This window comes from Ursus maritimus, unplaced genomic scaffold (assembly GCF_017311325.1).
Source record: "Ursus maritimus isolate PB19 unplaced genomic scaffold, ASM1731132v1 scaffold_17, whole genome shotgun sequence".
NCBI lineage: Eukaryota > Metazoa > Chordata > Mammalia > Carnivora > Ursidae > Ursus > Ursus maritimus.
In genome coordinates, this window is record NW_024424119.1 from 11,838,449 (window position 1) to 11,865,179 (window position 26,731).

Sequence of the window (26,731 nt, forward strand, 5' to 3'; positions counted from 1 at the left end):
CTGAACTCTTCCACCTCCGTTCTGGATATTCCCCTGCTTCCCATGCTTATCCCCAGTTTCTACACCCATTCACACTCTACCCATCTTCAAAACCTAGACCAGGAAATCATTAGTGCTCCATCAGCATTCAACCATCGTTAGCATTAATTTTATAATACTTCACTTGTCTTGTAGTTTTATATTTCTACTAAATTCTTATATTAACAGCTGTATCGAGGTGTCATTTACATACTATAAGATTCAACTTCACATTATGTTTTCAAGGTTTATCTGTTTACCAGTTATCCAAAAGAACAACATTCCTTTTGTGGTAGAATAATAGTCCGTTATATAGATAGATCATATTTTTTGTTTATCTGTCCAGTCAGTGGACATTTGAGTTGTTTCCTTCTTGTCTCTGTTGAACATTCGCATACAGTCTTTGGATGGATGTTTGCACTTCTCTCGGGTAGATACCTGTAAGTGAAATTGCTGGGTCACAGGATAAATTTATGTTTATCTCTGTCAGAAACTAGCAAGCGGTTGCCAAGAGGTCTGTACTATTTTATGTTGCCACCAGCGATATGGGAAGGTTCTAATTTTTCACATCTATATTTATAATAACATTTGTTACTGTCTGTCCTTTTTTTTAATGGCCATTCCAGGGGATATGAAGTGGTATCTCATTGTGGTTTTGATTTCTATCTCCCTCATACAGTATTTCATTTTAACAATGCATTTGGATTTCCCCCCCACTCATTTGATGACAGCTCCTTGAGGTTACAAACCACCTTGCGCCTTTTTTTTCTATAGTATCTAGCACCCTGCCTCAAAGTAGATACATGACAATTATCAGATGCTTGACATTAAAATAGTATATTTATGAAGGAATGAGGAAAAAATTAGCATCAAGGGTCATTTCTGTATGTGAAGTTTAAAATATATTATCTCATTTAATTCCCAACCTTACAAACTAAGTGTAAGGAGTGGAAACAGACTCTGAGTTGCCAACTGGTAAAATACTAAGCTGGGATTGGAATGGACTCGACTCTAAACCTCAGGCCATATAAGTAAAAAACAGGTAGAGTGTCTGCAGGAAACTTACGGGTAGAAAAAAATCTTAGAATGTGGTTTCAATGTGGACATGTCTTCCTACCATGTTGTATAATTAATATTTCTGTCTCTCAGTGACTGTTGATCTTCCAAGCAACTTTTCTCACATTTTGGTGAGTTTGGGAGCCCAGACAAAAACCCTAGCCTCTAGTTCCCTGCATTTACATGCACGTGGTCCTTCTTTCCTCACCAGTGTTCCACGAGCTGCGGAGAAGGCACGCAGACTCGAAGTGCCATTTGCCGGAAGGTGCTAAAAACCGGGGTATCGGCTATTGTCAATTCCTCCCTGTGCCCTCCCCTGCCCTTCTCTTCATCCATCAGGCCCTGCATGCTGGCAACCTGTACACGTGAGTATGTCTGAGCTCTGGGGATGGGGAGGCCGGACCCACCCAGAAGCAGCTGTGGTCGTGCGGTAGCCTTCCCTAAACTCAAGACTGGTGGGAGATTATCAGGCAGGAAAGCCCAGGGAGGGCAGCAGGCTGGTGAGCGCAGCTGGAGATGGAAAAGGAATCTTAATTACACGTGGCCAGGCGGAATTCTCTTCTCTGCTGGAAAAACAGTTTGCAGGGGGTAGAGCAAAGTTCACTCGCTGGCATACAGAGATCTGGAAGCCGGAGTCAGTATATTACTAACGAAGTCTAATGTCCACTCTGGGGTTTTAAAATGCTCTAAACAGATTTGTTCTGTTTACTATTAATCCCTAGAGTTGTAACACCTGTGGGCTCTCCTCCCCCAGTACGCTAGGGCCCTGATGCTCTGCAGAAACCAAAGGGGAAACGTCAAAAGGGAGAGATTCTCCTTCCCTTTGTCCTCTGCCTCTTTTTATGATGCTTGCTTTTTCTTTTTTTAAATCCTTCTAATGAGAGGAACTGCCTTTCCCCTGGCATCCCCCTCCATCTAGAACCTGCATCTCAGCTTCTAGGAGTAGAAAGCCCCAGCAGGGCCATAGCCGGTTACCCCCACTGCACCACATTAGTGGGTGTGTTGTTTTGCGGGCGGCTTGATGGTCCTCAGCTGGTAACCACTTCCCCGGACAGCCCAAGTAAATTCAAGCCGCTTTCTCTCCCTCTTCCCTTTCACGTCCCTCCTCTCTCCTTCTCTTCGCCCTCTCCGTTCCCTCTCGCTTGTCCCTGTGTTCACTCTCTTTTTCCTCCGCCGTCCCTTCTCCATCCGCCTGGCTTCCCTTCCATCCCCTCCGTTGCAGGGCCCGGCCGGCCGGCCACCAAGCACAGCCCTCACATCGCGGCCGCCCGGAAGATCTACATCCAGACCCGCCGGCAGAGGAAGCTGCACTTTGTCGTGGGGGGGTTCGCCTACCTGCTCCCCAAGACGGCGGTGGTGCTGCGCTGCCCCACGCGGCGCTTCCGCAAGCCGCTGATCACGTGGGAGAAGGACGGGCAGCACCTCATCAGCTCGGCGCACGTGACCGTGGCCCCCTTTGGCTACCTGAAGATCCACCGCCTCAAGCCCTCCGACGCCGGCGTCTACACCTGCTCGGCGGGACCAGCCCGGGAGCAGTTCGTCATTAAGCTCATAGGAGGCAACCGGAAGCTGGTGGCCCGGCCGCTGAGCCTGAGGAGCGAGGACGAGGCCCTCGCGGTGAGGAAGGCCAGCCCAAAGGAGGCCCTGCAGACCCACAAACACCAGAACGGCATCTTCTCTAACGGCAGCAAGGCTGAGAAGCGGGGCCCCGCCGCGGACCCGGGGAGCCGCTACGATGACCTTGTCTCGCGGCTGCTGGAGCAAGGGGGCTGGCCTGGGGAGCTGCTCGCCTCGTGGGAGGTGCAGGACTCCACGGAAAGGAACACGTCGTCCGAGGAGGACCAGAACTCCGAGCAGGCCCTCTGGCACCTGCCCTTCACCATGGTGACCGAGCAGAGGCGCCTGGACGACATCCTCAGGAACCTCTCCCAGCAGCCCGAGGAGCTTCGAGACGTCTACAGCAAGCACCTGGTGGCCCAGCTGGCCCAGGAGATCTTCCGCAGCCACCTGGAGCACCAGGACGTGCTGCTCAAGCCGTCCGAGCGGCGCATCCCGCCCGTGGCCATCCCCCCTCATAAGCACGTGTCTGGCTTCAGCAGCTCCCTCCGGACCTCGGCCGCCGGGGAGGCCGCGGGGGGCTCTCGGCGGCCCCACCGCAAGCCCACCATCTTGCGGAAGATCTCAGCAGCCCAGCAGCTCTCGGCCTCCGAGGTGGTCACCCACCTCGGGCAGACTGTGGCCCTGGCCAGCGGGACGCTGAGTGTGCTTTTGCACTGTGAGGCCATAGGCAACCCGAGGCCTACCATCAGCTGGGCCAGGAACGGAGAAGAGGTGCACTTCAGTGACAGGTGAGCCTTGCAGCTGCCGGGTCTGGGAAGGGAGGGGAGCAAGGGGCCACATCTGGCCCAAGGCACTCGATTCCCTGGTTCCAAGGGTAGGGCTCAGAGCTCTGGGCCTGGGCCTTGGGGATGGCATCCTGGGTTTCCAGTTGCCTTCTTTTTTTTTTTATATAATATTTTTTTATTATGTTAGTCACCATACAGTACATCCCTGGTTATTGATGTAAAGTTGGATGATTCATTATTTGCGTATAATACCCAGTGCACCATGCAATACGTGCCCTCCTTAATACCCATCACCAGCCTATCCCATTCCCCCACCCCCCCTCCCCTCCGAAGCCCTCAGCTTGTTTCTCAGAGTCCATAGTCTCTCATGCTTCATTCCCCCTTCTGATTACCCCCCCCCTTTCTTTATCCAGTCTTCTTTTAATACCAATAGGACTACTGGAGCAAAGATAGGGTATTTAATTTCTCTAAACTGTATGCTGTCCTCTTTATAAAGTAATAGTAACAATGCCTATCCACCCCAATCCCCACAGGGTCCCAAAGATTAATGACATACTCTCCAGATAGCTTTGAACTTTTGGCAGAAAGCTATCATTCCAGGCCAAGGCATTATTACATTACCACTCCGTGAGATGGACCACTGAAAAGTTATACATCAGGACACCGTCTCCACGTGTGTGGTCCCCCAGGGCTGGGGAGAGAGTGCAGCCAGCACCTGCTGCTCCCTGTGGGTGAGCGCATCCTCTGTCTGGGCCCGACAAAGCTGTTTGTTCCAGAAAGCTTCTATTCCCAGTCAGACCGGTGATTAATTATCCTAATATCTCATGGTGTCTCTGTTTTGATGTGTCATTACCAGGATGACAGTATGTATTACTTACTGGTTTCCTTGGGCCACAGCCATTCGTAGTGTAAAATCAATAGTGGTGGTAGAAGTTAGAATGATAATATTTTTGAACACTGTGTGCCAAGAACTGTGCCATAATTCCTGCATCCTTTCTCTTTTAGTCTTCATAATGGCCCTGACGACAACAGTGATGGCTAGCATTAATTGAGTAGTGACCATCTGCCAGGCAAATGCGGTCTTTCTGTGTTTATTTCTAATCCTAACAGTAGGTACAGTTTTTATGCACACTTTACAGAAGAGGAAACAAAGCCTAGGAACTTGCTAAAGATCTTATTTATTAGGTGGCAGAGCCAAGATAGGAGACACAAATAAGACGGGCAGTCAATGGAAGAATCCTATACACTGGGTCAGAGAAGGCTCTTGAAGGTCCTCCAGTCCAGAGTCCTCATTTTAAATTTTTATCTGCTCGGAATCCATGGAGAATGCTCTTTTCATTACAGGTTATCTTAAATACTATTATTCGGCAATCCTCATCCCTAGTTCACTCGTTTGGGGTAAGGAAAGAAAGCAGCTAGGCAGTTTGCCAGGTTTATTTACTTATATGTAACTGCACTTGTTATTCTAACAGTGTCCCCAAGGCCCAGGTTCACATAGAAAATCAAGGTTTAGCAGCTCACCCAAGAAGATCACACTTTCGTAAGAGTCGGACCAGGGATTCAATATCAAGTTTATTTGAGTCCAAAGAGAACACAGTTCTGTCAACTCTTCTGAGACTTGGTGAACAAATGTGACTTTGTCCAGCCTGCCCACCTCTTCTGTGCCTTTTGAAATGTCAATAACATTGCCTCTCAGCCTTAGTACTTATAGACCAAATAACTTTAATAACAACAATACTAAGTATTTTTCCTGTGTCCTCTTACTATATGCCAGACCCTGTGATCAGTGCTTTAAGGGCATTATCTTATTTAATCTTCAGAAATAACCTTATGGGGTAAATGCTATGATTGTTACCACATCAACGATGAGAAAGCTGAGACACAGATGTGGGACCCACACAGAAGCACTGGAGACAAGGTTTGAATGCAGGATTCATATGCCAGGCAGTTTGAACACACACCTTGAGTACCTCTCCTCTTGTGTGCTCCTTGGTCCTCCCCAGCTCATACTTTCCTTGATCAGCTTAATTGTTATGATTCCTTCAGGTCTTTCTAGAAATCTTCACAAGATATTTTGGGGTCAAGCTAAGGTTGGAGTAAATCCCCTTGAGGTCACTGAGTCAATGAGAGGTAGCCTCAGAGGGCCCCCCAGGATGTTGGGTGCAGGCTAAGAGAGGTGCCCTCGTGCTTGGGTAGGCGGTACACTGGAGCATCTGTCATACCTACTGGACCAAATCGTGTCATCTTCCCCACCAGCCAGCTTCTCAAGTGTAGGGACCATTCATTCATATTTCCTTTGCCTCATGCCCAGGGATTGAGGGACTAACACTTGGCCATGCACAGGAAAAGATGGGAATTAACATTTCTTGACTAATTACAGACCTAGTGCTCCGTGCTAGCAACATTTTCATAGCCATCATCTTGGTTAATGACCACCACAGGGTACAACATAGGAGCTGTTATCCCTATTTCAGAGATGAGAAAACTGTGACCCAAAGTAGTTTAGGAGCTTGACGATGTTAGCTAGCTAGCAAAAGGCAGAATCAAGAGGGCAGATTCGAATCCAGTTCTGCCCAGCTCAAGCCCATGCTGTTTTGAGTGAATAAGTTCACACTTCATGCATCTGTACTTCACTAGGGATGCCAAGTTGCCCCAAGACCCTTGCTGTTGTTTACCAGCTATTTCCAGGGTCCCTTCCTTCCTCCTAAAAGCTGCGGACAAGGCAGGCTGTTGGGAAGAGGGGGAAGGGGTCACCAGGACTCTGCTATGCCTGGAAGTTTGGAGAGAACATTTGAGCCCATGGCTTAGAGGTCCTGACCATTTCCTTGAGTGCTAGAGATGCTTTGTATGAAGTCCAAGGGTCACAGCCCATCTGGGTCACCTGGTAACTAAAGATAGGATGTAGGAGTCAGATGAGGACTGAGGGCTTCAGGCTGATCTTGCCAAGCCCCTTCACTTTGTATGGCCTTAGTCCCTTCATCTTAAAAGCAGGGGGGTTGGGGAAGGTTGTACCAATTCATCTCCGAGGTCCCTTGTTCCTCCTTCACTCCTTTGCAAAAGGCAGCAGCAGATCAAAACCCGTGTGCTGGTGGGGTGTGGGGAGAGCCTTGAGCCCAGTAACTTCAAACTCTGTTGCACGAGCTGTTTCTGAGTACTCCACAAAATGGGGGTTCACTGATCACATGAGTTTGGGACGTGTTCACTTAAAGCTGAACAGATGTATTTACTGCTGGATTTTACTTCTGTTTTCTTAATATAGTGCTTGATATTTTCTCTTGTTTTTATTATAAAAGCAATAAAGGGGCTATAAAACAATTCAAATAATACCTAAATCTATAAAGTACAAATGCAAGTCTCCCTCATCTTCTCACATCTATTCCCCAGAGTCTGTCTCTCTTAATAATTTGGTATACATCCTTCTGGAATTTTTATATATTTTATTGTATTATATATAAAACACATATACACACATATGATTTGGCTTTTTAATGGGATATTACTCATGTTTAGAAATTTCACGTGGTTTCTACTCAACAACATGTCTAGGAGACATTTCATTGTATGTAGAGATCTGCGTCGCCATTTTTAATGGCTGATTACTGTTCCTGAGTGCATTTAACTATCCCCCAATTGAAAATTATTTTGGTTTTTCCATTTTTTTTAACTCCTTTAAGCATTCCAACATGTGTTGTGACTTTCCAAGTGAACAGTATAGTATGTATTATTTTCCAAGTATTTCTTTGATCAATGAACAATTTTTTTGCCCTCATGATCTCAGGGATACCAAGAGTTCTTGAAATACCACTCAGGAAATATTACTTTCACCTTTTAACTTTCACTTCCTTGGGTACTGAGAGTCTAGCCCTAATGTCTTTAAGATGAAGAGGGTTCCATGGAACCTTGCTAAAAAAAAGATACTAAATGCACTAGACTAGGACAGCAAGGGCTAGTCCTGGCTCTTCAGCCACCAGGACATTGGTGGGAGCGTGGGTGAGGGGTAACGTTAAGAGGTAGAGAACAGGAAAGGCATGGGCAAAGAGTTTTACAGTTTTTGCCACTCAAGACTTTTCTAGATCTAGCCTTGACACAGCTTCCCGATGCAAGTTAATGGCACACAGTAAGGAAAAATAAGAGCTTTTAGACACTGATCTCCAACATCCTAATTTCTCCATTTAACTTAGCTGGCCAAAAAGACGTATGACTGGAGCTTCGTTTTCGATACAGTTTTCCAGGTCCTGTTTGAGAAAAGAAAGTAGATCTATCTGCAAAGAGCACGCAGGAGGCCCAGAGCTGCCCTTGGGACGGCTTTGCTATGGCCTGTTGGTGACTTGTCTGTGTTGAGTGTCATTCCTTGTCATCGTTCCTGTGTCCGGTAGCAGTTCAGAAATGCTCATTTATTTTCACACAGAGACGTGCTGAAATGCCCAGTGTTATAGTTCAGTTAGTCTGTTTTTGCTTTGTACCAAGTCCATCTTTCCAAAAGAATCTGTAAGATTCACCGGGCTATTGGTCTGGAGGACTTTGCAGTGTATTCAAGTATCCCTTTGCAGCCTGAGCCAGCAACATAGGTCAAGAGAGGAAGAAAGTAACTGAGGAGAAGTCTACTACTTCTTTGGCTTTTAAATATGCCAAAGTTTTATCTGAAAGCAATTGCTTATACGAAAGAATCACTACCAAGTCAGATACTACTGTATCTCATCATATATGTAATTTACTAGTTGAACGAATTCACACGATTCTTAGAAGCACATGCCAACTTCTCAAGCAATAGTTTATGGGATGTTTCTGAATGTATTAGGACAGCCTGGTTTATCCTAAGCCCCGCTTCTCCTTATTTCACAAACATTCCCATGCATCCTCGGAGCCAGACCCTATGTTAGATACTGGGGACGGAGGAAAAGCAGGCTCATTCCTTGTCAGTGAAACTCAAGTCTCATTTGGAAGCCAGAGAAGTAAATGCAGTGTTTAAGGGCTAAAAGATCGGTGTGGATATTTATTCAGTCCATAAGAATTTATTAACCTACTATATCCCACACACACGCACACACCTTGTCACTGGGAATGTTGTGAATGAAACAAAAGTCTGTGTTCCCTTGCCGTTTACATACATTGAGATTTCTGCTCAAATTTCTGCATCAGAGAGGCTTTCCCTAGTCACTGTATAAAAGAGCAATCCTCATCATCCTTTATCTCTTTAACTCTGCTATTTTATTCACAGAATTTTACCACCATCTGGTATCTGGTTATTTGTTGCTTGCCTGTCCATAAGGGTAGAGACTATTTACTGCTGTATCCCCAGTGCTGGGAATAGTGCCTGGCACCAAAGAGATACTGAATAGTGAGTGAACAAATGAATGAATGAATGATTGGAGCAAGGCAATAAACACGGAAAAGTGCACAAGTATCAGGTGGTGTTAAGTGTTGGGCAGAACACTGAAACAGGGGTGATAGGGAGTGCTTTGGTGACCACTCTAGATGGGTATTCTGAGAAAGTTACCCGTAAGCCAAGATGTGAATGATGACCAGGGTCCAGCAATATGACATCAGGAGGAAGAGCACCCCTGAACAAGGAGAAAACAGCATAAAACCCCCAAAGTTAAATGAGTTTGGTGGGTTGAAGGAATCCCAAAAGAAGTTCATTTGGCTGGACTGTGGTAGCCAGAAGATAGAGGGGATGTGGCATGAGGCCATGAGGTTAATCAGAGACAAGAGAAGGAATTTAGCTTTTAATATGAGTATCACAGGGAGATTTTGGAGGATATTAGCAAAGTAAAATGATCTAATTTCCATCTTTATAGACTTACATTGGCTACTTTGTGGCCAGTGGATTGTAGAGGAACATGAGTGGAAGGGGGGGTTAGTTAGGTGTCCTTCCCCATCATCCCTTCAACTCCACAAATACGTGCTTGGTGTTAGATACAGCGATGGGCACCAGACAGACAATAAATAAAAGTCACTGCTTTCCAGAAGCTAGGAAACACTGAAGGGCTGGTGTGGAGTAAAATAACTTGGGCCCTGAGTTTATTTTCAACTCCAGCGGAAAGAACACTTCTCTTAAAACTTCTTAATGTTTACGAGTGAGTCGAGGAGGAGTTCCCAAGTTCAGTGTGCACAGTGATTACCAGGAACTTGTTAGAAATGTAGATTCGCACATCCTAACCTACCCCAGAAACTCTCTGTACAGCAGAGCCCCATAAGTCGCACTTCACAAGCACCGCAGGTAACTCTGAGGCCGGAGGTTCAAGGACCACCATTAAGAAACACGTTGAGAGGGGCGCCTGGGTGGCACAGCGGTTAAGCGTCTGCCTTCGGCTCAGGGCGTGATCCCAGCGTTATGGGATCGAGCCCCACATCAGGCTCCTCCGCTGGGAGCGTGCTTCTTCCTCTCCCACTCCCCCTGCTGTGTTCCCTCTCTCGCTGGCTGTCTCTATCTCTGTCGAATAAATAAATAAAATCTTTAAAAAAAAAAAAAAAAGAAACACGTTGAGAAAGGAAAGGGGAGGAAGGTGAAACTCAGAGTAGAATGATGCCCTTGCTATTAGTTCTGTTAGAAGATCTGGCGGCAGGAGACACAACTCCACACTGAGGTGACACTTAGGAATTCCAGGCACCCTCCCTTCCCCCTGCCTGCCTTCGCAGACTCCTCCCAGCCCACACACTTGCACGTGGGTTAGATGGCGTTCACACCGGGCCTTGGAGTTGAGGCAAACCACAAAGTGCCTGTGTGTGAAGGGAGCAGACATGGTGGAAGTTAACAGACTCCAAATCTGCCAGTTTTAAGGGAACATTCTGGACTGGCTAGAGGTGAAAATAACCAAGTATGGCCACCTGGTTCAGCCTGAGAACAAAGAAAGACTGGAATTTCCAGCACAGCCATGGGGGGTGAATTAGAAACTGATTTTCACAGGCTGTGATGCCACTTGATTTAGAAAACTCTGCCTCCTTCTCGCTTTGCTTTCATTGCTAATCCCTTAGCTCTGTGGACCTATAATTGACTGGTTTCATCATATTGCTGCCCTGCAAGATCCATCAGGAAAGAAGTATTAAAGCCTCATCTCATGGGTCTCATGCACTAATGGTACCTGAAAACATTAATATGATAGTCCTAGAGTAGCCGTCCTATACCCTGGAAATATTTCACATATAGGAGGCTATTTTAGGTGCCCCCCCCCCAGGATTGATAACTATGAATTTTTTAAAGTCCCAGCTAATTTTCCCTCTCAGTTTATTATAGAGTTGACTTCTTTCTGTCCACCTCATATTCTTTTTTTTTAATAGTTCAAAGAGTTAAATATATGGTGCCTTTTTAATTTTTTTTCTCCAAAATTTTCTTTAAAGTCCAGTTAGTTAACACAATGCAGTATCAGTTTCAGGTGTAAAATGAGTGATTCATCACTTACACACATCACCCAGTGCTCATAACAACAAGTGCACTCCTTAATCCCCATCACCTACTTAACCCACCTCCCCTCCAGTAACCATTGGTTTGCTCTCTATAGTTAAGAGTGCATTTCTTGGTTGCCTCTTTTTCTCCCCCTGCCCCCAACTGTGTTTATTTGTTTTGTTTCTTAAATCCCACATATGAGCGACATCATACAACGGTATTGTCTTTCTCTGACTGACTCATCTCCTTTAGCATAATATAATACTCCCTAGCTCCATCCACGATGGCAAGATTTCATTCTTTCTCATGGCTGAGTAATCTTCCAAAGAAGATTCCACATCTTTATCCATTCATCAGTCAATGGACACTTGGGCTCTTTCCACAATTTGGCTATTATTGATAGTGCTGCTATAAACATTGGGGTGCATGTATCCCTTCGAATCAGTATTTTTGTATCCTTTGGGTAAATTGTTGCTGGATCTTAGGGTAGTTCTATTTTTAAATTCTTGAGGAACTTCCATGCTGTTTTCCAGATTGGCTGCACCAGTTTGCATTCCCATAAACAATGTAAGAAGGTTCCCATTTCTCTGCATCCACGCCAACACCTGTTGTTTCCCGTGTTGTTAATTTTAGCCATTCTGACTGGTATGAGGTGATATCTCATTACGGTTTTGATTTGTATGTCCTTGATGATAAGGGATGTTGAGTATCTTTTCATGTGTCTATTAGCCATCTGTATGTCCTCTTTGAAAAGTGTCTATTCATGTCTTCTGCCCATTTTTTACTGGATTATTTGATTTTTGGGTGTGTTGTGGTGTTTTTTTTTTTTAATCAGAGAGAGAAAGCACACAAGCAGGTGGAGTGGCAGGCAGAGGGAAAAGGAGTCTCCTCACTGAGCAAGGAGCCCAATGTAGGACTCGATCCCAGGACCTTAGGATCATGACCTGAGCCAAAGGCACCTGCTTAACCAGCTGAGCCACCCAGGCATCCCAGGGTGTTGTTTTCCTCAGATTTTATTTATTAGAGAGAGAGAGAGCATGAGTGGGGGAAGGGTAAGAGGGACAAGCAGGCTCCCCGCTGAGCACAGAGCTAGATCCCAGGACCCTGAGATCATGACCTGAGCTGAAGTCAGACGCTTAACTGACTGAGCCATTGGGTGTTGAGTTTTATAAGTCCTTTATATATTTTGGATATTAATCCTTTATCTGAAATGTCATTTGCAAATATTTTCTCCCATTCCATATGTTGCCTTTTGGTTCTATTGATTGTTTCTTTCACTGTGCAAAAGCTTTTTATTTTGATGAAGTCCCAATAGTTTATTTTTGCTTTTGTTGCCCTTGCCTCAGGAGACATATCTAGTCAAAAGTTGCTACAGCCTGTGTCAAAGAGGTTACTGCCTGTGTTCTTTAGGATTTTGATGGTTTCCTGTCCACCTCATATTCCAAGGCCGCATGTAACATACACTTCTCTTGGAAAGAGCTCCTTCCCCCCACCCAAAAAGTTGTTTCTTGTTTGTCCAAAAAGACGAAAGTGGTCTCTGAAAACATTTCTTACCTAATCTGAACAGGATTCCATACAGGCTAAGCACATCTTCCTAAAAACACATGCTGGCTTCTTTAGAAACCACATGCACTTGGTTTGCTTCCTACTTCTCTGGTTATTCTTTCTCAGTCTTTGTGCATTTCTCTTCCCCTACCTGCCTCTTGTCTACCCTCTTGGGGGTCTCACTCTATATACAATCATGACTCCCAAGGTTCCAGACTTCCCCTGGTTGTCAACGATTCCCATGTGTCCAGCACCAGCCCGAGTCTCTCTTCTGACTCCTACGCACAGCTGCCTACTGGACATCCCTACCAGATGCCTCACAAAGAGGTCAACTCTGTACATCGAAAACTAAACTCAATCCCTATCTCAGGAAAGAGTACTTCCACCTATCCAGCTGCCCAAGCCAAAATATTTCTAGACTGTTCTTGCTCCTCAGTGGCTCTTTCATTCCTCCACCTTTCTCTGTTCTCACTGCCTCTACTTGGGTTTACCCTTGTCCACTCTAGATGATTTCAGCAGCTCCCTAACTCTGTATTTGCCTTCTCTAGACCAGGGGTTGGCAAATTACACCCAGTAGCGTTTACATTTTTTAAAGGATTATTAAAAATGGCTTTTAAAGAGTTATTGAAAGAGCCATTGAAATTGTGCCCAGAGCTGTTGAGTCAACTTGCTCAAGGTCTCACACTCAGTAAGTGGTAGAGCTGGGATTTGAACCCAGGTTATTTGAAGGGTTATTAAAAGAATGGCTTTTACATTTTTAAAGGATTGTTGAAAACAAACAAGAAATAGAATATGCAACAGATACTCTAGGTGGCCCTCTAAAGACTAAAATATTTCCTGTCTGTCCTGTTATAGGAAAAAATGTATTGCCTCCTGTTCTAGATCATTTGACGTGCTCCTGCCAGAGTATCTTTCATGCTGCTCCCATGCTTGAAATTCTTTTAATGGCTTGCCATCACTTGAGGATAAGTTCCAAGTGCCTTCACATGATTCGCAACACCTTTTATCATCTGACATTTGTCTCTCTCACTCGCTTGATCTCTTACCATATCTAGTGATGTATACTCACCTCACCCCTCTGAGCTATGCCTTTCAGCAGTACACAATTACTTGCTGTTTATGAATTTGCTTGGGGCATTAGATTTGCCTCATCCTACCCTTCCTTACCAGAAGCGTATCCCCAAGGCTCGGTTGAGCTGGCAGAGTAGAGCTGGAAATTTGAACTCAAGATGACCCCCTCCACGGCCCACATGGTACCCTATACATTGTACTTCATCTCAGCCCACCCTACCACGGCATGTTAGAATTCGCTATTTGTTTCTCTCCCTTACCTTCTAAATTACGTTAGTCTTCCTCAAGGGCAGATGTTTAAGAATGTATGTCAATTTCTCCACAATTCCAAGAATACAATAGACACCCAACAGATGATAAACTGACGGATGAATGAATAGGGGAATAAACACTAGTGATTAGCAGGCAAGTTTCCTAATTACCAGAGACTGTAGTCTGCATGGTTTTGCATAATCTGAACACCAGTCTTTAATACGCAATTATGGCAGAGTTCCAGAGTGGTACCCACTCCCATCTAAACATTTCTGCCCTGCCCACATGTTCTCCATTACAGAAGTGTCAGGAACCCCTGAGGTCCTGTGGCCCACAATACAATCTGAAAAGCCCTGCTGGAGAATGAATAAGGACCGAGAATAAACACCCTGTAGCATCCTATCTCCTGTCATATCCATGCCGCTGAAGAAATCGTCATCATCACCATCATCATTGTTAACATTTAGTGACCATTCGCTTTGAGCTAGGTCCTGTTCTCAGTGTTTTACAGGTGTTCATTCATCCTTACAATAACGTTTTGAGGTTACTATCCCAATTTTCCAAATGTTGAAATTGAAGCAGAGAGATCTTAGATTAACTTGCCCAAAGTCTCACACTTAATATGTAGTGGAGCTGGGATTTGAACCCAAGGAAGTCTGGCTCCAGGGACTATTTCTTTGTATTGATTTTAACCTTAGTTGAATCCATGGACTTGGCCATTGTTTTAAAAAAGAAGCCAAGGAGTCAGCTAGATCTAGCATAAATTAACATTCTATCTTCTAGCCAGCTGGCTTGCAGTCTGTGAGGTTTTCATTTTTATTTGGCACATACATGTTAGGGAAAGCCTTTCTTCTATTTCCTACTGCTCTACCTTCATATAGACATTCCCAGCTATAAACATGCATCGTACTAGGCACATAATAGCTACTCAGTAAATACTGTGATTGTGACATATGCATTTGCCTCTCTCTGTGTGTTTACAGCATTGATGGCCTGTGCACATGGGCATCTAGAGACCTAGACCACAAGCAAGGCTAAGCTAAACTGTCCCTTGCTTTTCAGTTACTCTGCATAAATACTGAACACTTACTGGGCCCTCCTACCCTTCACCACACTGAGGCGAGATTCAGGCAGAAGCTAACTCCAGTTTGCATTTGGATAGGGTGTAACACTGGCCTTAGAGTCTCACAAGTCACTCTTCCCCACATCTAATATCAGGAGGCTCGTGTAATATGGACAGATGAACGTTCAGTATTCCTACGTCTGAACCCAAATCCAGAAACAATACCTGTAAGGACACTGCTGACTTCCTCATAGAAAAGAAAATCTGGATTCTCTAAAATTGGCACTGGAAGTCAGATTACCAAATTGGGAAGGAAAGCTGGCTGAAGAGAGATCCTGTCGCTGAGAAAACCTAAATCCTGCTGATAACCCCACACTGGCAGAGAAGTCCCGGCTCGCTGTTCAACACTGTGGCCCAAGACTGAACTGCCAGTCGACAGGATATGCATAGTTCAGCTAATAAAAGGCTTACAGCACTTAAAACTTTTCTGAAGGTTATGGGATTTTTCAAAGGAATGCAGGGGAACATGAAGAATCATATGAAACTAGATACTTTGAAGAAAATACTGGTTCCTTCTTAGGGGTGAAAAGTAGTTCACAGGTAATAGTCTATCTACATGGAATCCTAGGGAAAGGGCTAATGCCAAGGAGTTTCTGCCTTTTAACCCCTAAGCCTGTCCTGTTTTCCTTCTATTCTAGGTCTGCCTGATTCACGCTGGTCATGTCTGACTACCGCCTTGGTTAGGAAGAGCAGTCTGATGGTACATCAGTTACCATAGAGGGCAGCCCACGGTGGTAGAAAGGCAATAGGGTTCAAATCAGAGCAACGTAGGCTGGAATTCCAGTTCTGCCACTTCCTGTCCTTGTGAGCCCACTTTAACCCCTCCGAACTTGGGTTTGCTCATTAGTTAAAACGCTTACACGTGCTCTGCAGAAGAGCAAGGGTGTGGAAAAGAGATAATATCTGTAAAGTGCCTGGCACACAATGGGTACTCGTCTGTCAGTATCTATAATGATTGGCATGTAGATATGAGGTCATTATACCATCTTCCAGGACTTCACAAAATAAGGAGCTTAATTCTCATTTTGAGGAATCTAGGAACAACCTAGGCAGTTGTTCAAAGAGCTGAGATGGAAAGGTAGGTAGGAAAACATAGTGTGGTGGAGAATTAGCCTAAATCCAGGCAATTGGAGAGGATGCTTCTATTTTTCTGACCATTTTTTTTATTTATTTATTTATTTAGCTATTATTTCTGGTCTGGTAGAAGAGAGAAATCTGTATACTCTCTATGCTTATACTTCCCAGTTTTGGACAACTTTCCAAACTGGTGTTGAATAGGAGATGAATTAAGAAGTATTTGGAAGGGTTTGGCCTGGGCAACACAGAGTATTTACAGATGGCAACTTCTCAGAATGAAAGAGAGAATCAAATGGGAAATGCCTCCAGGGTCAAGATCAGAACCACAGCTGTGAATAACACTATATGTAAAAGTCATAAGCACATGAAATGCTGTTTCCAAGTTTGCAGAAACTATAAAAACTGAAAGCAGGGCAGATAGGGAGAGAAGAAACCAGTTTCAGTTTGGTTTGGCTTATTTCCTTTGTAGAACTAAAGGCAGTGGGGATGACAAATGTTTTTCCCAGTTAAAAACTGGAAGAATAGCAAGTCAGAGGAACAGGGGCCATCCCAGTAAATACATAGGCCTCAAGGGGGGAAAGAAAGTATTGAAGGTCAACATGAAGGTCACAGGAGCATCAGAGGACACAAGACAGTGACAAGCAGGTGGCACATGTGAGGCACTGACTATTCCCTGAAAGGATAGGGGGTCTGCAAAGATCCCCCTCGTGGTTTATTTATTCTTCTTAGAAGAATGGTCCTAGACAAAGGCAGAGTTCTGGAAAAGTGCTTGACGTTGTTATATAAATGAGGCATTGGAACAAACCAGAAGCGAAAATTCTTCCATGTTCTAGGTCCAGGTCAGCAAACTTTTCTTATAAAGGGCCATATAATAAACATTTTAGGCATTGCAGGCCTTCCTGTCTGTGTCCCCACCATTCATTTCTGCCATTGTAGCCTAAAGGCGGTCATAGAAAGTACTTACCGGGGCATGGTGGTGCTCAAATGACTCTAGTGACAAAAGCAGGTGGCAGCTGACCAGAGTTTGACCCCCCTCCCAGGTAAATAGGAGATGGAGTCAGAGTCATGTCACGCAGAGGTTGATAGCTCCAAATGAATTACCCAGCTAGCAAATAAAACTACACATATTAGCAAATTCAAGACTTCGTGAGTTGCTGAAGAGAAAGAAGTTGAAGAGTTTGGCAGAAAGTATTAGGACAGGGTTAAGAATGTGTGGTCAGGTGGCCTCTCCCATTCCAAGAATATTTTCTATACTTCCACCTGGAGCAATCGTGAAGCTTCCAGCATCAAATAACTTTTAGCTGGCAATTACATTAAAAACAGCCAAGGTTATAAAAAGTTGCCCTAGCCAAATGGTGATATGAAACTCTTCATGAACCTCAAATCTGTTCCCCAAAATATCTGTGCGAAACAAAACTCTCCCTTGCAAGTCTCTGGGCTACTATAATTTTTGGTTTCAGAAAAAAAAATTCTTGCTCACAGAGGAGGTCTTCTCACAGCATTCTTTTTTTCCTCCAGCTTCAAGCTATTTAAAATCTAGAATATTCTTGTTAGTGATTATCCATTTCCCTGAGTAACTACAAACTTTGGCATAAATTACCCCCCACCAAAAATGAGGCCAAACCACATGCCTTCCAGTTATTTAAAATCCAGAATATTCTTTTTTAGTGATTGTCCATTTCCCTGAGTAACTACAAACCTTGGCACAAATTACCCCCCACCAAAAATGAAGCCAAACCACATGCCTTACTATTAGGCCCCAGTGGATGCCTGCATATGGTCATTTTTTTAAAGGTCAAAGGTCACTCCCCATTCCTGATTCCACCATGCACTAGCTGAGCAAGTTACTTCTCTGAGCTTTCGCTTCTTCTCTCAAAAGGGATAAAATCATTGATCTAATCACATGACAGTGAGAATGGAATTATGGAAAGTTTATACACTTGTCTAATAAGTAACGGCCCCCACTGTACCTCTGTGGTAGATTTGATGGTCCTAATCTAAAAAATTCCTAGGCAGGAGAAGAAAAAGTCTGCATTTCAGGGTAACTAAAAGTCCTCAGCATCTCCTCCTAGGAATTTGGAGCTGATGTTCTTTGCACAGCTGCCTTTCACTTCACATATTTGCTTGTAAGCTCACTTTTTTTCCAAATCTCATTCCTTTATTCTCTATTTATATACTTTTTTTTTTTTTTTTGCAATTGCAGGATTCTGGCTTTTTTTTTTTTTCCAAGTGTTCTAAGATTTCAGTATCTGGTTCATAGTGTTAAAGAAGTTATGAAAATATGTAGTTGTACTTAGAAATTTCTGAGTCAAGAGTAGAACTGAGCCAGTTGCCAACCCAATGTGCCATGCGGTCTCAGTCTCTGTTCCTCTTCTCCATCCCAATGCTACCCCCAAGGTAAAGGCACTGTGGCTCACTCCCTGCTCGCTCACACAGCAAACCCCCTGTCCCTCCCCATGTGCCTGATTGATATTTTATTCCTTGAAAGCTCTACATTTCTCAGTCCTTTACCCTTGTCAGAACAGTTCGTCACAACATCCAGAATACATATGCTCAGACATGAAGAGTATTCAATGGTCATGTCAATCACAGCAGCAACAACCTATGCTTCCATAGGGTTTGCCACATCAGGCACTCATCTCCATTATTTATTCTGAGAGAGAGAGAGCGTGCTTGTGGGGGTGGGGGCAGAGACAGAGAGAGAGAATCATAAGCAGACTCCATGCCCAATGTGGAGTCTGACATGGGGCTTGATCTCTCAACTCTGAGATCATGACCTGAGCCAAAACCAAGAGTTGGAAGCGTAACTGACTGAGCCACCCAGGAGCCCATCGTCTGTCTATATTCTTTAAATACCTGAGCTCAGGTGGAATACTCACAACAATCCTAGATAGGTGCTATAATTCTCCTCATTCTATAATTAAGAAAACTGTGACACGGGGGTAAATGACTTGCCCAAGGTTACAAAGTGACTGAGTGGTAAAGCTGGGGTTGGGACCCAGGCAGTTTGCCTCCAGCATCTGGGCTCTTAACCACTATGCTGTATTGTCAGTAGGATCATTTTGAGCTCCACTGCTCTGAAGATAACTAAACAAGTATCTACTCAGCATGCCAGCCCTGTGCTGAATACTGAGGAGGGAGCTATGGAAGAAACAAGAGTACCAGCCCTTGCAGTATTAGTTTCCAATCTAACTAAAGAAATGAGACTTTGTAGAGTAGAAAGGATTTTGTAGTACAGCTCAGAACAACTCTGGGAGATCAGGAAGGGTAGAAATTCTTGTGGACCATGGTAACACAGGAGGTAGAATTTGACTCATTCCTAATGGAATGGGAAAATTTGGAAAGATAGATGGGAGAAGAAAGAGCATGAATTCATCCCCAAGTGAATGACAAGGAGACTCAAAGAGGCCATCTTGACTTGAGAAACAAGTTAGTGTTGGGATGTGGGATAGGTAATTTTGCAAAGAGGAGAGGGAGATACTATTCTAAAGAGAAAGGATGTGCCTATGGTTTCCAGCATCCAGTCCTGTGTTGGGACCTAACATGGGTTTAAGAATGCATGCTTGTGAGGGCAGAAGGCCTGAGCCTCCTAAGAACTGTCTGAGGTCAGTATTATCCTCCATTTGCAGAAAGAGATTAGAGGCTCAGAGTTGAAAAGCTCATCAAAGTCCTCCACATGTCTCTGTCTCTCTTGACTGAAAGCAGAAGCCTTCCTCTCCAGCAGCAGCTTCACGTAGCTGGTCATGAAGGTGACTTTGAGAGACAGGCCTACACAGAACAGTGGTGGTCATAGTTGACCAAGGATTCAGAGGGCATCATGATGCCACCCCACTCACCGAATTGCTAGACACTTTCTTTTAGACACCCAGAGCTTCCTCCTTTTCAACTCAGAGTACTTTTTCACTGTACGTTACAAATGCAGAGGAGACAACTTCACCTCAAGGAGCTTGGACTTGGTAGGACTGGCCCATGGGCACCTTGTCTGGATCCTACTCACAAGGTGGACAAGGGCCATACTTATGTCACTGAAACAATTATTTTTACTCTCTCAGCTGCTCTTTCTTTGTTAGAATGCTCGAGCAGACATGCTATCACAAAGAAGCTCACAAGAAAAGGCCATCAGAAAAGCAAAACTCCTTTATTTTCTGGCTAACTGTATGACCAAAGAAATAAAGCAGTAAGTTTTAGCTCAGTAAACCAAAAGGGAAGTGGGGTATGGGTATGGGAGAAAAGCAGCTAGTATTAATATATCTAATGTGACCACAGGACCATTTTCTATGTAGGCCTTAATTATGCCCCATTCCATGTCCCCTCATTCTCTGATTCCTTAAATTCCAAAACAACCCCAGAGAAATCTTTCTGGTTTTGCTTGGAAAGCAGCACTATGTTTCTGTGTCTGTGCATTCTAAAACAGTCCTGTCAAATCCGAAAACGAAATACAAGCTGACAGAATTCAGCTACTAACAAATTAAGTTAAATTAATAGAGCAGACGCCTGAAATACAAAGAAAACATCTTTCCCCCCAGGAATCTCTCTCCCTAAATGCCAGGCTAGATAGATAGACTACGGACGACCTCAGGTTTCACAGCAAAGCCCTTTCCTTTGCCTTGTCATGTTTCCTAGAGAGTCCTGCATGGGAACCCTCTCCAGAACTACTGCTCCCCCTGGTGGCAGCCTCCAAACCCCCACCTACCGAAGTTGAGGACATACTAAAAGACATGATAAATTGAAAAAAAGAGTGCTAGACCAAGAATCTCTATTTCAAAGTCCAACTCCGCAACCAAATAACTCTGTACCTCCTTGAGCTAAAGAGTTCAGTTTTATGAGTGGAAATAATTTGTAACTATATACAATAAGTGACAAATTCAGATTTTGTCCCATGTAGGTTTTGTCTTAAGTTAATATTTAAGACTGTTTTTATGAAGGCGAATACTTTATCTTCTCTATCTATGTATATACATTTTCTAGAATAAAAGAACATGCAAATGGTGAATCTCAAGGTCTAGGTTCATTCCTTTCCAGCCCCACTATTCCCATCCTAGTTCAGCCCCATATGCTCTCCTCCTTCTCACCTCTGTGGGAATCATTTCCAAGCTCCAGACCTGCTCAGAAAGCATTATGGCTCACGCAGTAGCACCTGTGTCTATAAGTGGTGCAGCTACAAAAGCTAACCCCCACCTTTAAAAAAATGGGTGGTTCAGGCCCACTGTCGGCATGGGTTTTATACCTCCTGCGTGAAATCAGGCAGATACAGTAGTTCTATGGGGGGGAATGAGCTGAATATGGAGATCTGATAAATTGTCTGGCGGCTACAGAGAATTGGCCAATAGCATGCGCCCCTCTCTTCCTTTCTGACAATCTTTACCACTCCCATCCTTCCTCGAATTTAATTCTTCATTCAGAGTGTCCAACATTACCAACAAAGCATCACTGGGAATGCCAAAAGATGGTCTGGAAATGCCTTATATACCTTATTTTCACAGCTTCCTCTGCTGAGTAGGAAAACCTACTTCAACTGAGTTTTAGAAGCAAATAAGCTGATGTAGGAAGGTGAAGGGATTTGCCAGTGGTGACTACTTAAACAATAGCAGGACCAAAATGAAGTTCAGAAGACTGGTCTTCTAGCCTCTTGCTCTGAATCTTCAAGAAACCTCTCTGTAGGGAAGAGAATGACAATGTCAGTTTTAGGGAGGCAACCATCCCAAGGGACTTGGGAATTTAGCAAATTCTAATCCCTACCTTTGAGTGCAGTGAAACTGAATAACAATGGACTAGACTCAATCATCATGAGCAGTCAGTTCTATTGAAATTTGATTAAGCCTGCTTTTATTATTGCTGTTTGGAAATCATTATGGAGGCATACATGTTCCTGGGGCATCATCATGATTTAAATCATAAAATCAGTTTTTAATTTTTTAAATCTAAAACAGCCTGAATACCTGAAGAGATTTAGCAATGACATATAGTTGTGTCTGTTAAGATTCTTTTTTTAGATAGTGACATTATTGCATATTATATAGTTTACCAAAGATAAGAAGTGTGTATCGTCATCTTTCTCTTATTAGCTTCTTTGAAAAAGACCAACATGTAATTGTTTGGGAAAAATCACTTAGCGTTTAATGGATGTGTGAATGAATGAGTGGATGAACGCTACCACCCCTCTCCCCCACCCCTCATGAAACTTCAGCTCCAGTTCAGTGCCCCAAAAGCTCGACTTTCCTCAGCAATTGTGGTGATGGTGTGGAATGGCACTGAATCAAACACAGACCATCCAGAAACTTCCCTTTAGCTGAGGTTTTCTGTTTCCTTCCCCATTTTTACCAGAACTGCACAAGTGGATTGAAGACTGACACATGTAAGCCTTGCTTTTCCTCTTTCCTGCCTTCCCTCTGCCAGGAGGTAAGAGTAAGCAATGCAATCAGCTGAAGGCCAAAAATGGATTTGAGGAAGCGTGATCCATTGCCAGACTGGTTGCCCACCTCAGAATAACTAAGAGCTGACGAGAGGCAGTGCCAAAGTGCCAATACCATAGAGTCTGGACAGGACCCAGCAGGAGAGATAGTGAAAAAAGGAAAGAATGGTATAGTGGGGAGAACATGTTGCTGGGGCAGGAGGTCTGACTCCTAGGCTTAATTTCACCACCAAGTCTCACAAGTTCTTCTGACATTTTCATGCTTTCCTTCCCTCTCCTTTCCTTTAAAATGACCCCTGTTTCCAGCTTACCTCCTGTGGGTGGATGTTAACATGATATTAGGTGAACAGATCTTGGGGACTTTTGAAACTAGGGAGAAGGAAATTATCACAAACATGGAAATGACTGACTCCAGAAGCCCATAAGCCATCTGTAAGGCATTGCTGTGCCATTGAATGGTTTGCCAACCTAAGGCCTGGGCAGGTCCAGGCACTGGATCTCTGAGCTTCCTGTCTGTCCTCCTCCCTGCCCTTCTGGATTCCCACCTCCACCTATACAATCCAGTTGTCATCAGCCTCATCGAGTCACTGAGACATCAGCTTCAAGTCATCATTAGTCACTAATCTGCAATGGCATAAATAAAAAAAAACAAAAAGAGTAGACTAAGATTGAAGTGAGTTTGAAGCTCTTGTTAGGCGCTCACAATGTGATTCTTATAATTATTTTCAGGGAAAGCAAAGTGTTGGAACTAGATGGTGATTGTTCTGGACTTCTCTAGCATTGTCCTGAAGCTCAGGTTTTGCCTTCATTTTATTGGGCACCTCCTCTACAAAGGGTCCTTTATTAAGTATTATGGAAACAGATCTGAGTTTTATACCCTATGATGTTTACAGACTAATGAAGGTAATAGATGTACATATGACTACCTAGAACCGAGAAGTAGTTAGACATAAAATTTCCTCCAAACATATGCATCACGGTCGTCTCATCAATATTTGATTCTTGGCTTCCTCTCACGCACCTCCAATCCTTTACTCCAGATGTTTTTCTCCATGTCTGGAAGCCCTGCCTACTTTCCATCATCCAACCGAGCTCTACTCCTTTATGATTTTTCCTTTTCTTTAATAAGCCTTTCCCAAATCCATCTGCACCGTTCATTCTAGCGTCCCCTCTCATCCGTGATGTGGGTGTTATATGTGTTCAGCAAACATACACTGTCTACTCCCAACTGGTATTTTTAGATCAAGTAATCAACAAGCTGCATAGGCAATCAAAAACCTCATTTGTGGCTGCTATCAGAATCACATCAATCAAAATGACGAGAGAGTCTGGGCTCCTGAGTGTCACTGTGGCTGGTTTGTGTCTGTTTTAAAACAGGGTTCCAGGGGCACGTAGGTGGCTCAGTTAAACATCCAACTCTTGATCTCAGCTCAGGTCTTAATCTCAGGGTCATGAGTTGAAGCCCCATGCTGGGCATAGAGCCTACCTTAAATAGATAGGTAGGTAGGTAGGTAGGTAGGTAGGTAGGTAGATGGATGGATGGATAGATAGATAGATAGATAGATAGATAGATAGATATAAAAATAAAACAGTGTTCCTTCCTGCCTTACCAGTATTAAATGCCAAAAAGGAGTCAACTGACCTGATCAGGTGTCCATTTCTTTTCTGTTGCTCCAGGATTCTTCTGCAGCCAGATGATTCCTTACAGATCCTGGCACCAGTGGAAGCTGATGTGGGTTTCTACACTTGTAATGCCACAAATGCCTTGGGATATGACTCTGTCTCCATTGCCGTCACGTTAGCAGGTAACATGAAAATCTTGTGTGGTTTGTTTCGGAATGACACCGTGGGTGCCTATGACATGCCGGGCAGGCCCGGGAGCACATAAATAAATGAGATTCATACCCTGCCTTCAGAGCGATTATAGCTTGTCGTTACAATTAAATGGAGCTGACGTATAATAGGAGGTAGAATGAAATACATGGTATAAATGATAACCTGAGAGTATACAAAGACATTCATTCCATCTGGAAGATTTTAGAGTCAGAATGAGTGGATTTCGATAAGCAGAGATGGGGGAAATATTCCAGGAAGAGAGAACAATATGAGCAAAGGAGTTGTGTACAAATAAGTAACGTGTTCGGGAACATGGGTTGTGAGCCGAGATCTTGAACACTCATTTGGGATCCTATCATTTCTCCTTGTTACACCTGTCGCAGAGAAGACAAGACTCACGGGTAGCTGGAATTCCGCAGTCATGATTTGGAGCAAGAGTGTTCTTCTCTCCAGTTCTGTTTTATTTCAACCTCTTGCTCTAATGCACCTGCCAGCACTTTCCCTTTATCCACAAGTCTGGGCAAACATTCTGCACGTGGCAGTTGCAGAAAACTGCAGTGCAGGGTACAGTGTCTCCCAAGGTTGTGGTCTTGTCATCATGTACTTTACAAAAACCTCTCAACGTAGGACACAAATCCTTGCCTTTGAAACTGCAAAAGACCTTAGGTATCAATTGTACCAGTGCCCTCATTTCTTAGAGGCCGGGTCCTGTAACCTGAGGTCAAGTAACCACTCAGCTCGTTGTGGAGATAAGAAGGGAACTGAGGCCTCCTGACTCCCAGCTCATTGTTCCTTCCTTTTCCCCAAGGGTCCTACCAAGGTAGGATCCTTTTTCTCAGATCTGGGCCCCGCAGTCTTTTTGGCGGTACGTTGCATGTGTTTGTATTTATTCTTTTCAATTGCTGCTCCCGTCAGATGATTCAGTAGATGCTAGAAAAGCCAACATCACCCCACACTGACCTCATCGGTCCATGCTGGGATTATGTTGTCACACTGTTCTCTAGTCACACATGCTACTCCCTTGCATATCTGTTTAGCAAGAGCATTTCTGCCCCCATGACCTACGGCTGATCTGGAAAGGGACCTTTAGCAGGAGGCTTTCCAGGGAAGATGAAAGTCAGCCGTGAATAAGGCAAGCTAAGATTGCCCTGGGGTGGATTAAAGACTGATATTATTAATGCCTATTTTTTTTTGAGTGAGCAGAACATTTGCTTTCCTCCTAATGTATTCCAGTTACAATCTTGATTCCCCCCCTCTTTATACAGAGTCCAGATGCTCAGCACCAATCTCCTAAAAGCTCTTCTGCCTTCCACACTCCAACCTGCCTTTAGCAAGGGCACTGCTGACATCCTTCCAGTTGCTGGCAAATAATGGCTCTTACGGGATTAAGTCTCTTGTTTATATTTATCCAGATACGGTTCAGCTCCATCACAGACTAAATAGCCTTTGTTCACCTGAATTTAATACGATTAATGGAAACCTGTCTGGAATTAAGTAAGGCAATTGTAACATCAGACTTGTCTTCAGCTCTTTGAAGAAGAGCTAGTGGAGGCTGCCAAAGTGTTCAAAGCCAGAAAAGAGAGAGCAGCCAAAGAGGCACTGGGGAATGGGAGGAAAGGGGCTGACCCATGAAGCAGATCACAAACACCACCCCTAGGGCCTAGGGGACTGTGTCCTTATACTTCAGTGCTGGGGTGGGTTCAGTCTGTTGATGAATCTAATATCTCTGATAAAAATTAAGGTTGGATTTGTGTCTTTACCTGGGATTATCATCTACAACTGTGGTATACCCGCTACTCTTCTAAGCACACCCTCCGCCACATACTGTGGGACATTTAGCAATAAATAACGCCTGAGTTTTGTGCTCCATAATATGTACAGACTAGGGAAGGCAACAGATGCATGCAGGACTACCGAGAATGGAGAGATTTACACTTTCCTTCAAATGTATGCATCAAGATCCTGTGTAGTGGCGTATAAAATACCACCCAAATATACACTGAATTTAAGGGGAAAGTAAGTGTCAAGCATTTCTAAATTTGTTTACCGATTATACTGCTTACCTTGAACAAAGTCTATAACCTCATTGAGTGTTCGTTCTCATCTATAAAAATGAAATTAATAATATCTTCTGGGATCGTTGTGCGTTAAACAAGATGGCGCGTGTAAAAAAGCACTTAGCCCTATGCCAGGCACATAGTTCACACTCAATAAATGTTTCATTTTCTTTCTCTAGCTTTCCTAAAATGAAACACATCCTGAAAGCAATTCTAAAATGTGTAAAACATTAGTCCAACTTGGCTTCCACGTATTTTTCATTATAAGTCTTCACACTGAAATTTTTCAAGTACGGACTTAAGAACTGATTGAGCTCAAATGCAGTCTAATCTTCATGGTAATCTCCGTGCTTCTGTACTTGCAAAATCATTGCAGACTTTTTGCCTTGACTTCTGTGTGGACGTTAGACTACAAGGGGGGAAAAATCTTTTTGAGGCTCAAGATACTCAGGTGTCCCTATGATTTTGTAAGGAAGGTATGAACTCTGGTCTTGCCAGTGTGTCTTAGTTGGCCAGAAGTAGGGAGACTTACTCATAGTAACTCAGGAGAGCAGG

General features: G+C 44.0%; 1 protein-coding gene across 1 annotated transcript in view; it reads left to right on the plus strand.

Annotated features, from left to right (window-relative positions):
* ADAMTSL1 (ADAMTS like 1) overlaps positions 1 to 26,731 on the plus strand; it is a 376,065-nt gene that overhangs the window by 251,429 nt on the left and 97,905 nt on the right. Inside the window, exons 18-20 of the mRNA XM_040631464.1 lie at positions 1,286 to 1,439; positions 2,297 to 3,422; positions 23,961 to 24,088. Of these exons, the coding sequence (XP_040487398.1) occupies positions 1,286 to 1,439; positions 2,297 to 3,422; positions 23,961 to 24,088 (1,408 nt within the window). The remainder of the gene's footprint in view (positions 1 to 1,285; positions 1,440 to 2,296; positions 3,423 to 23,960; positions 24,089 to 26,731) is intronic.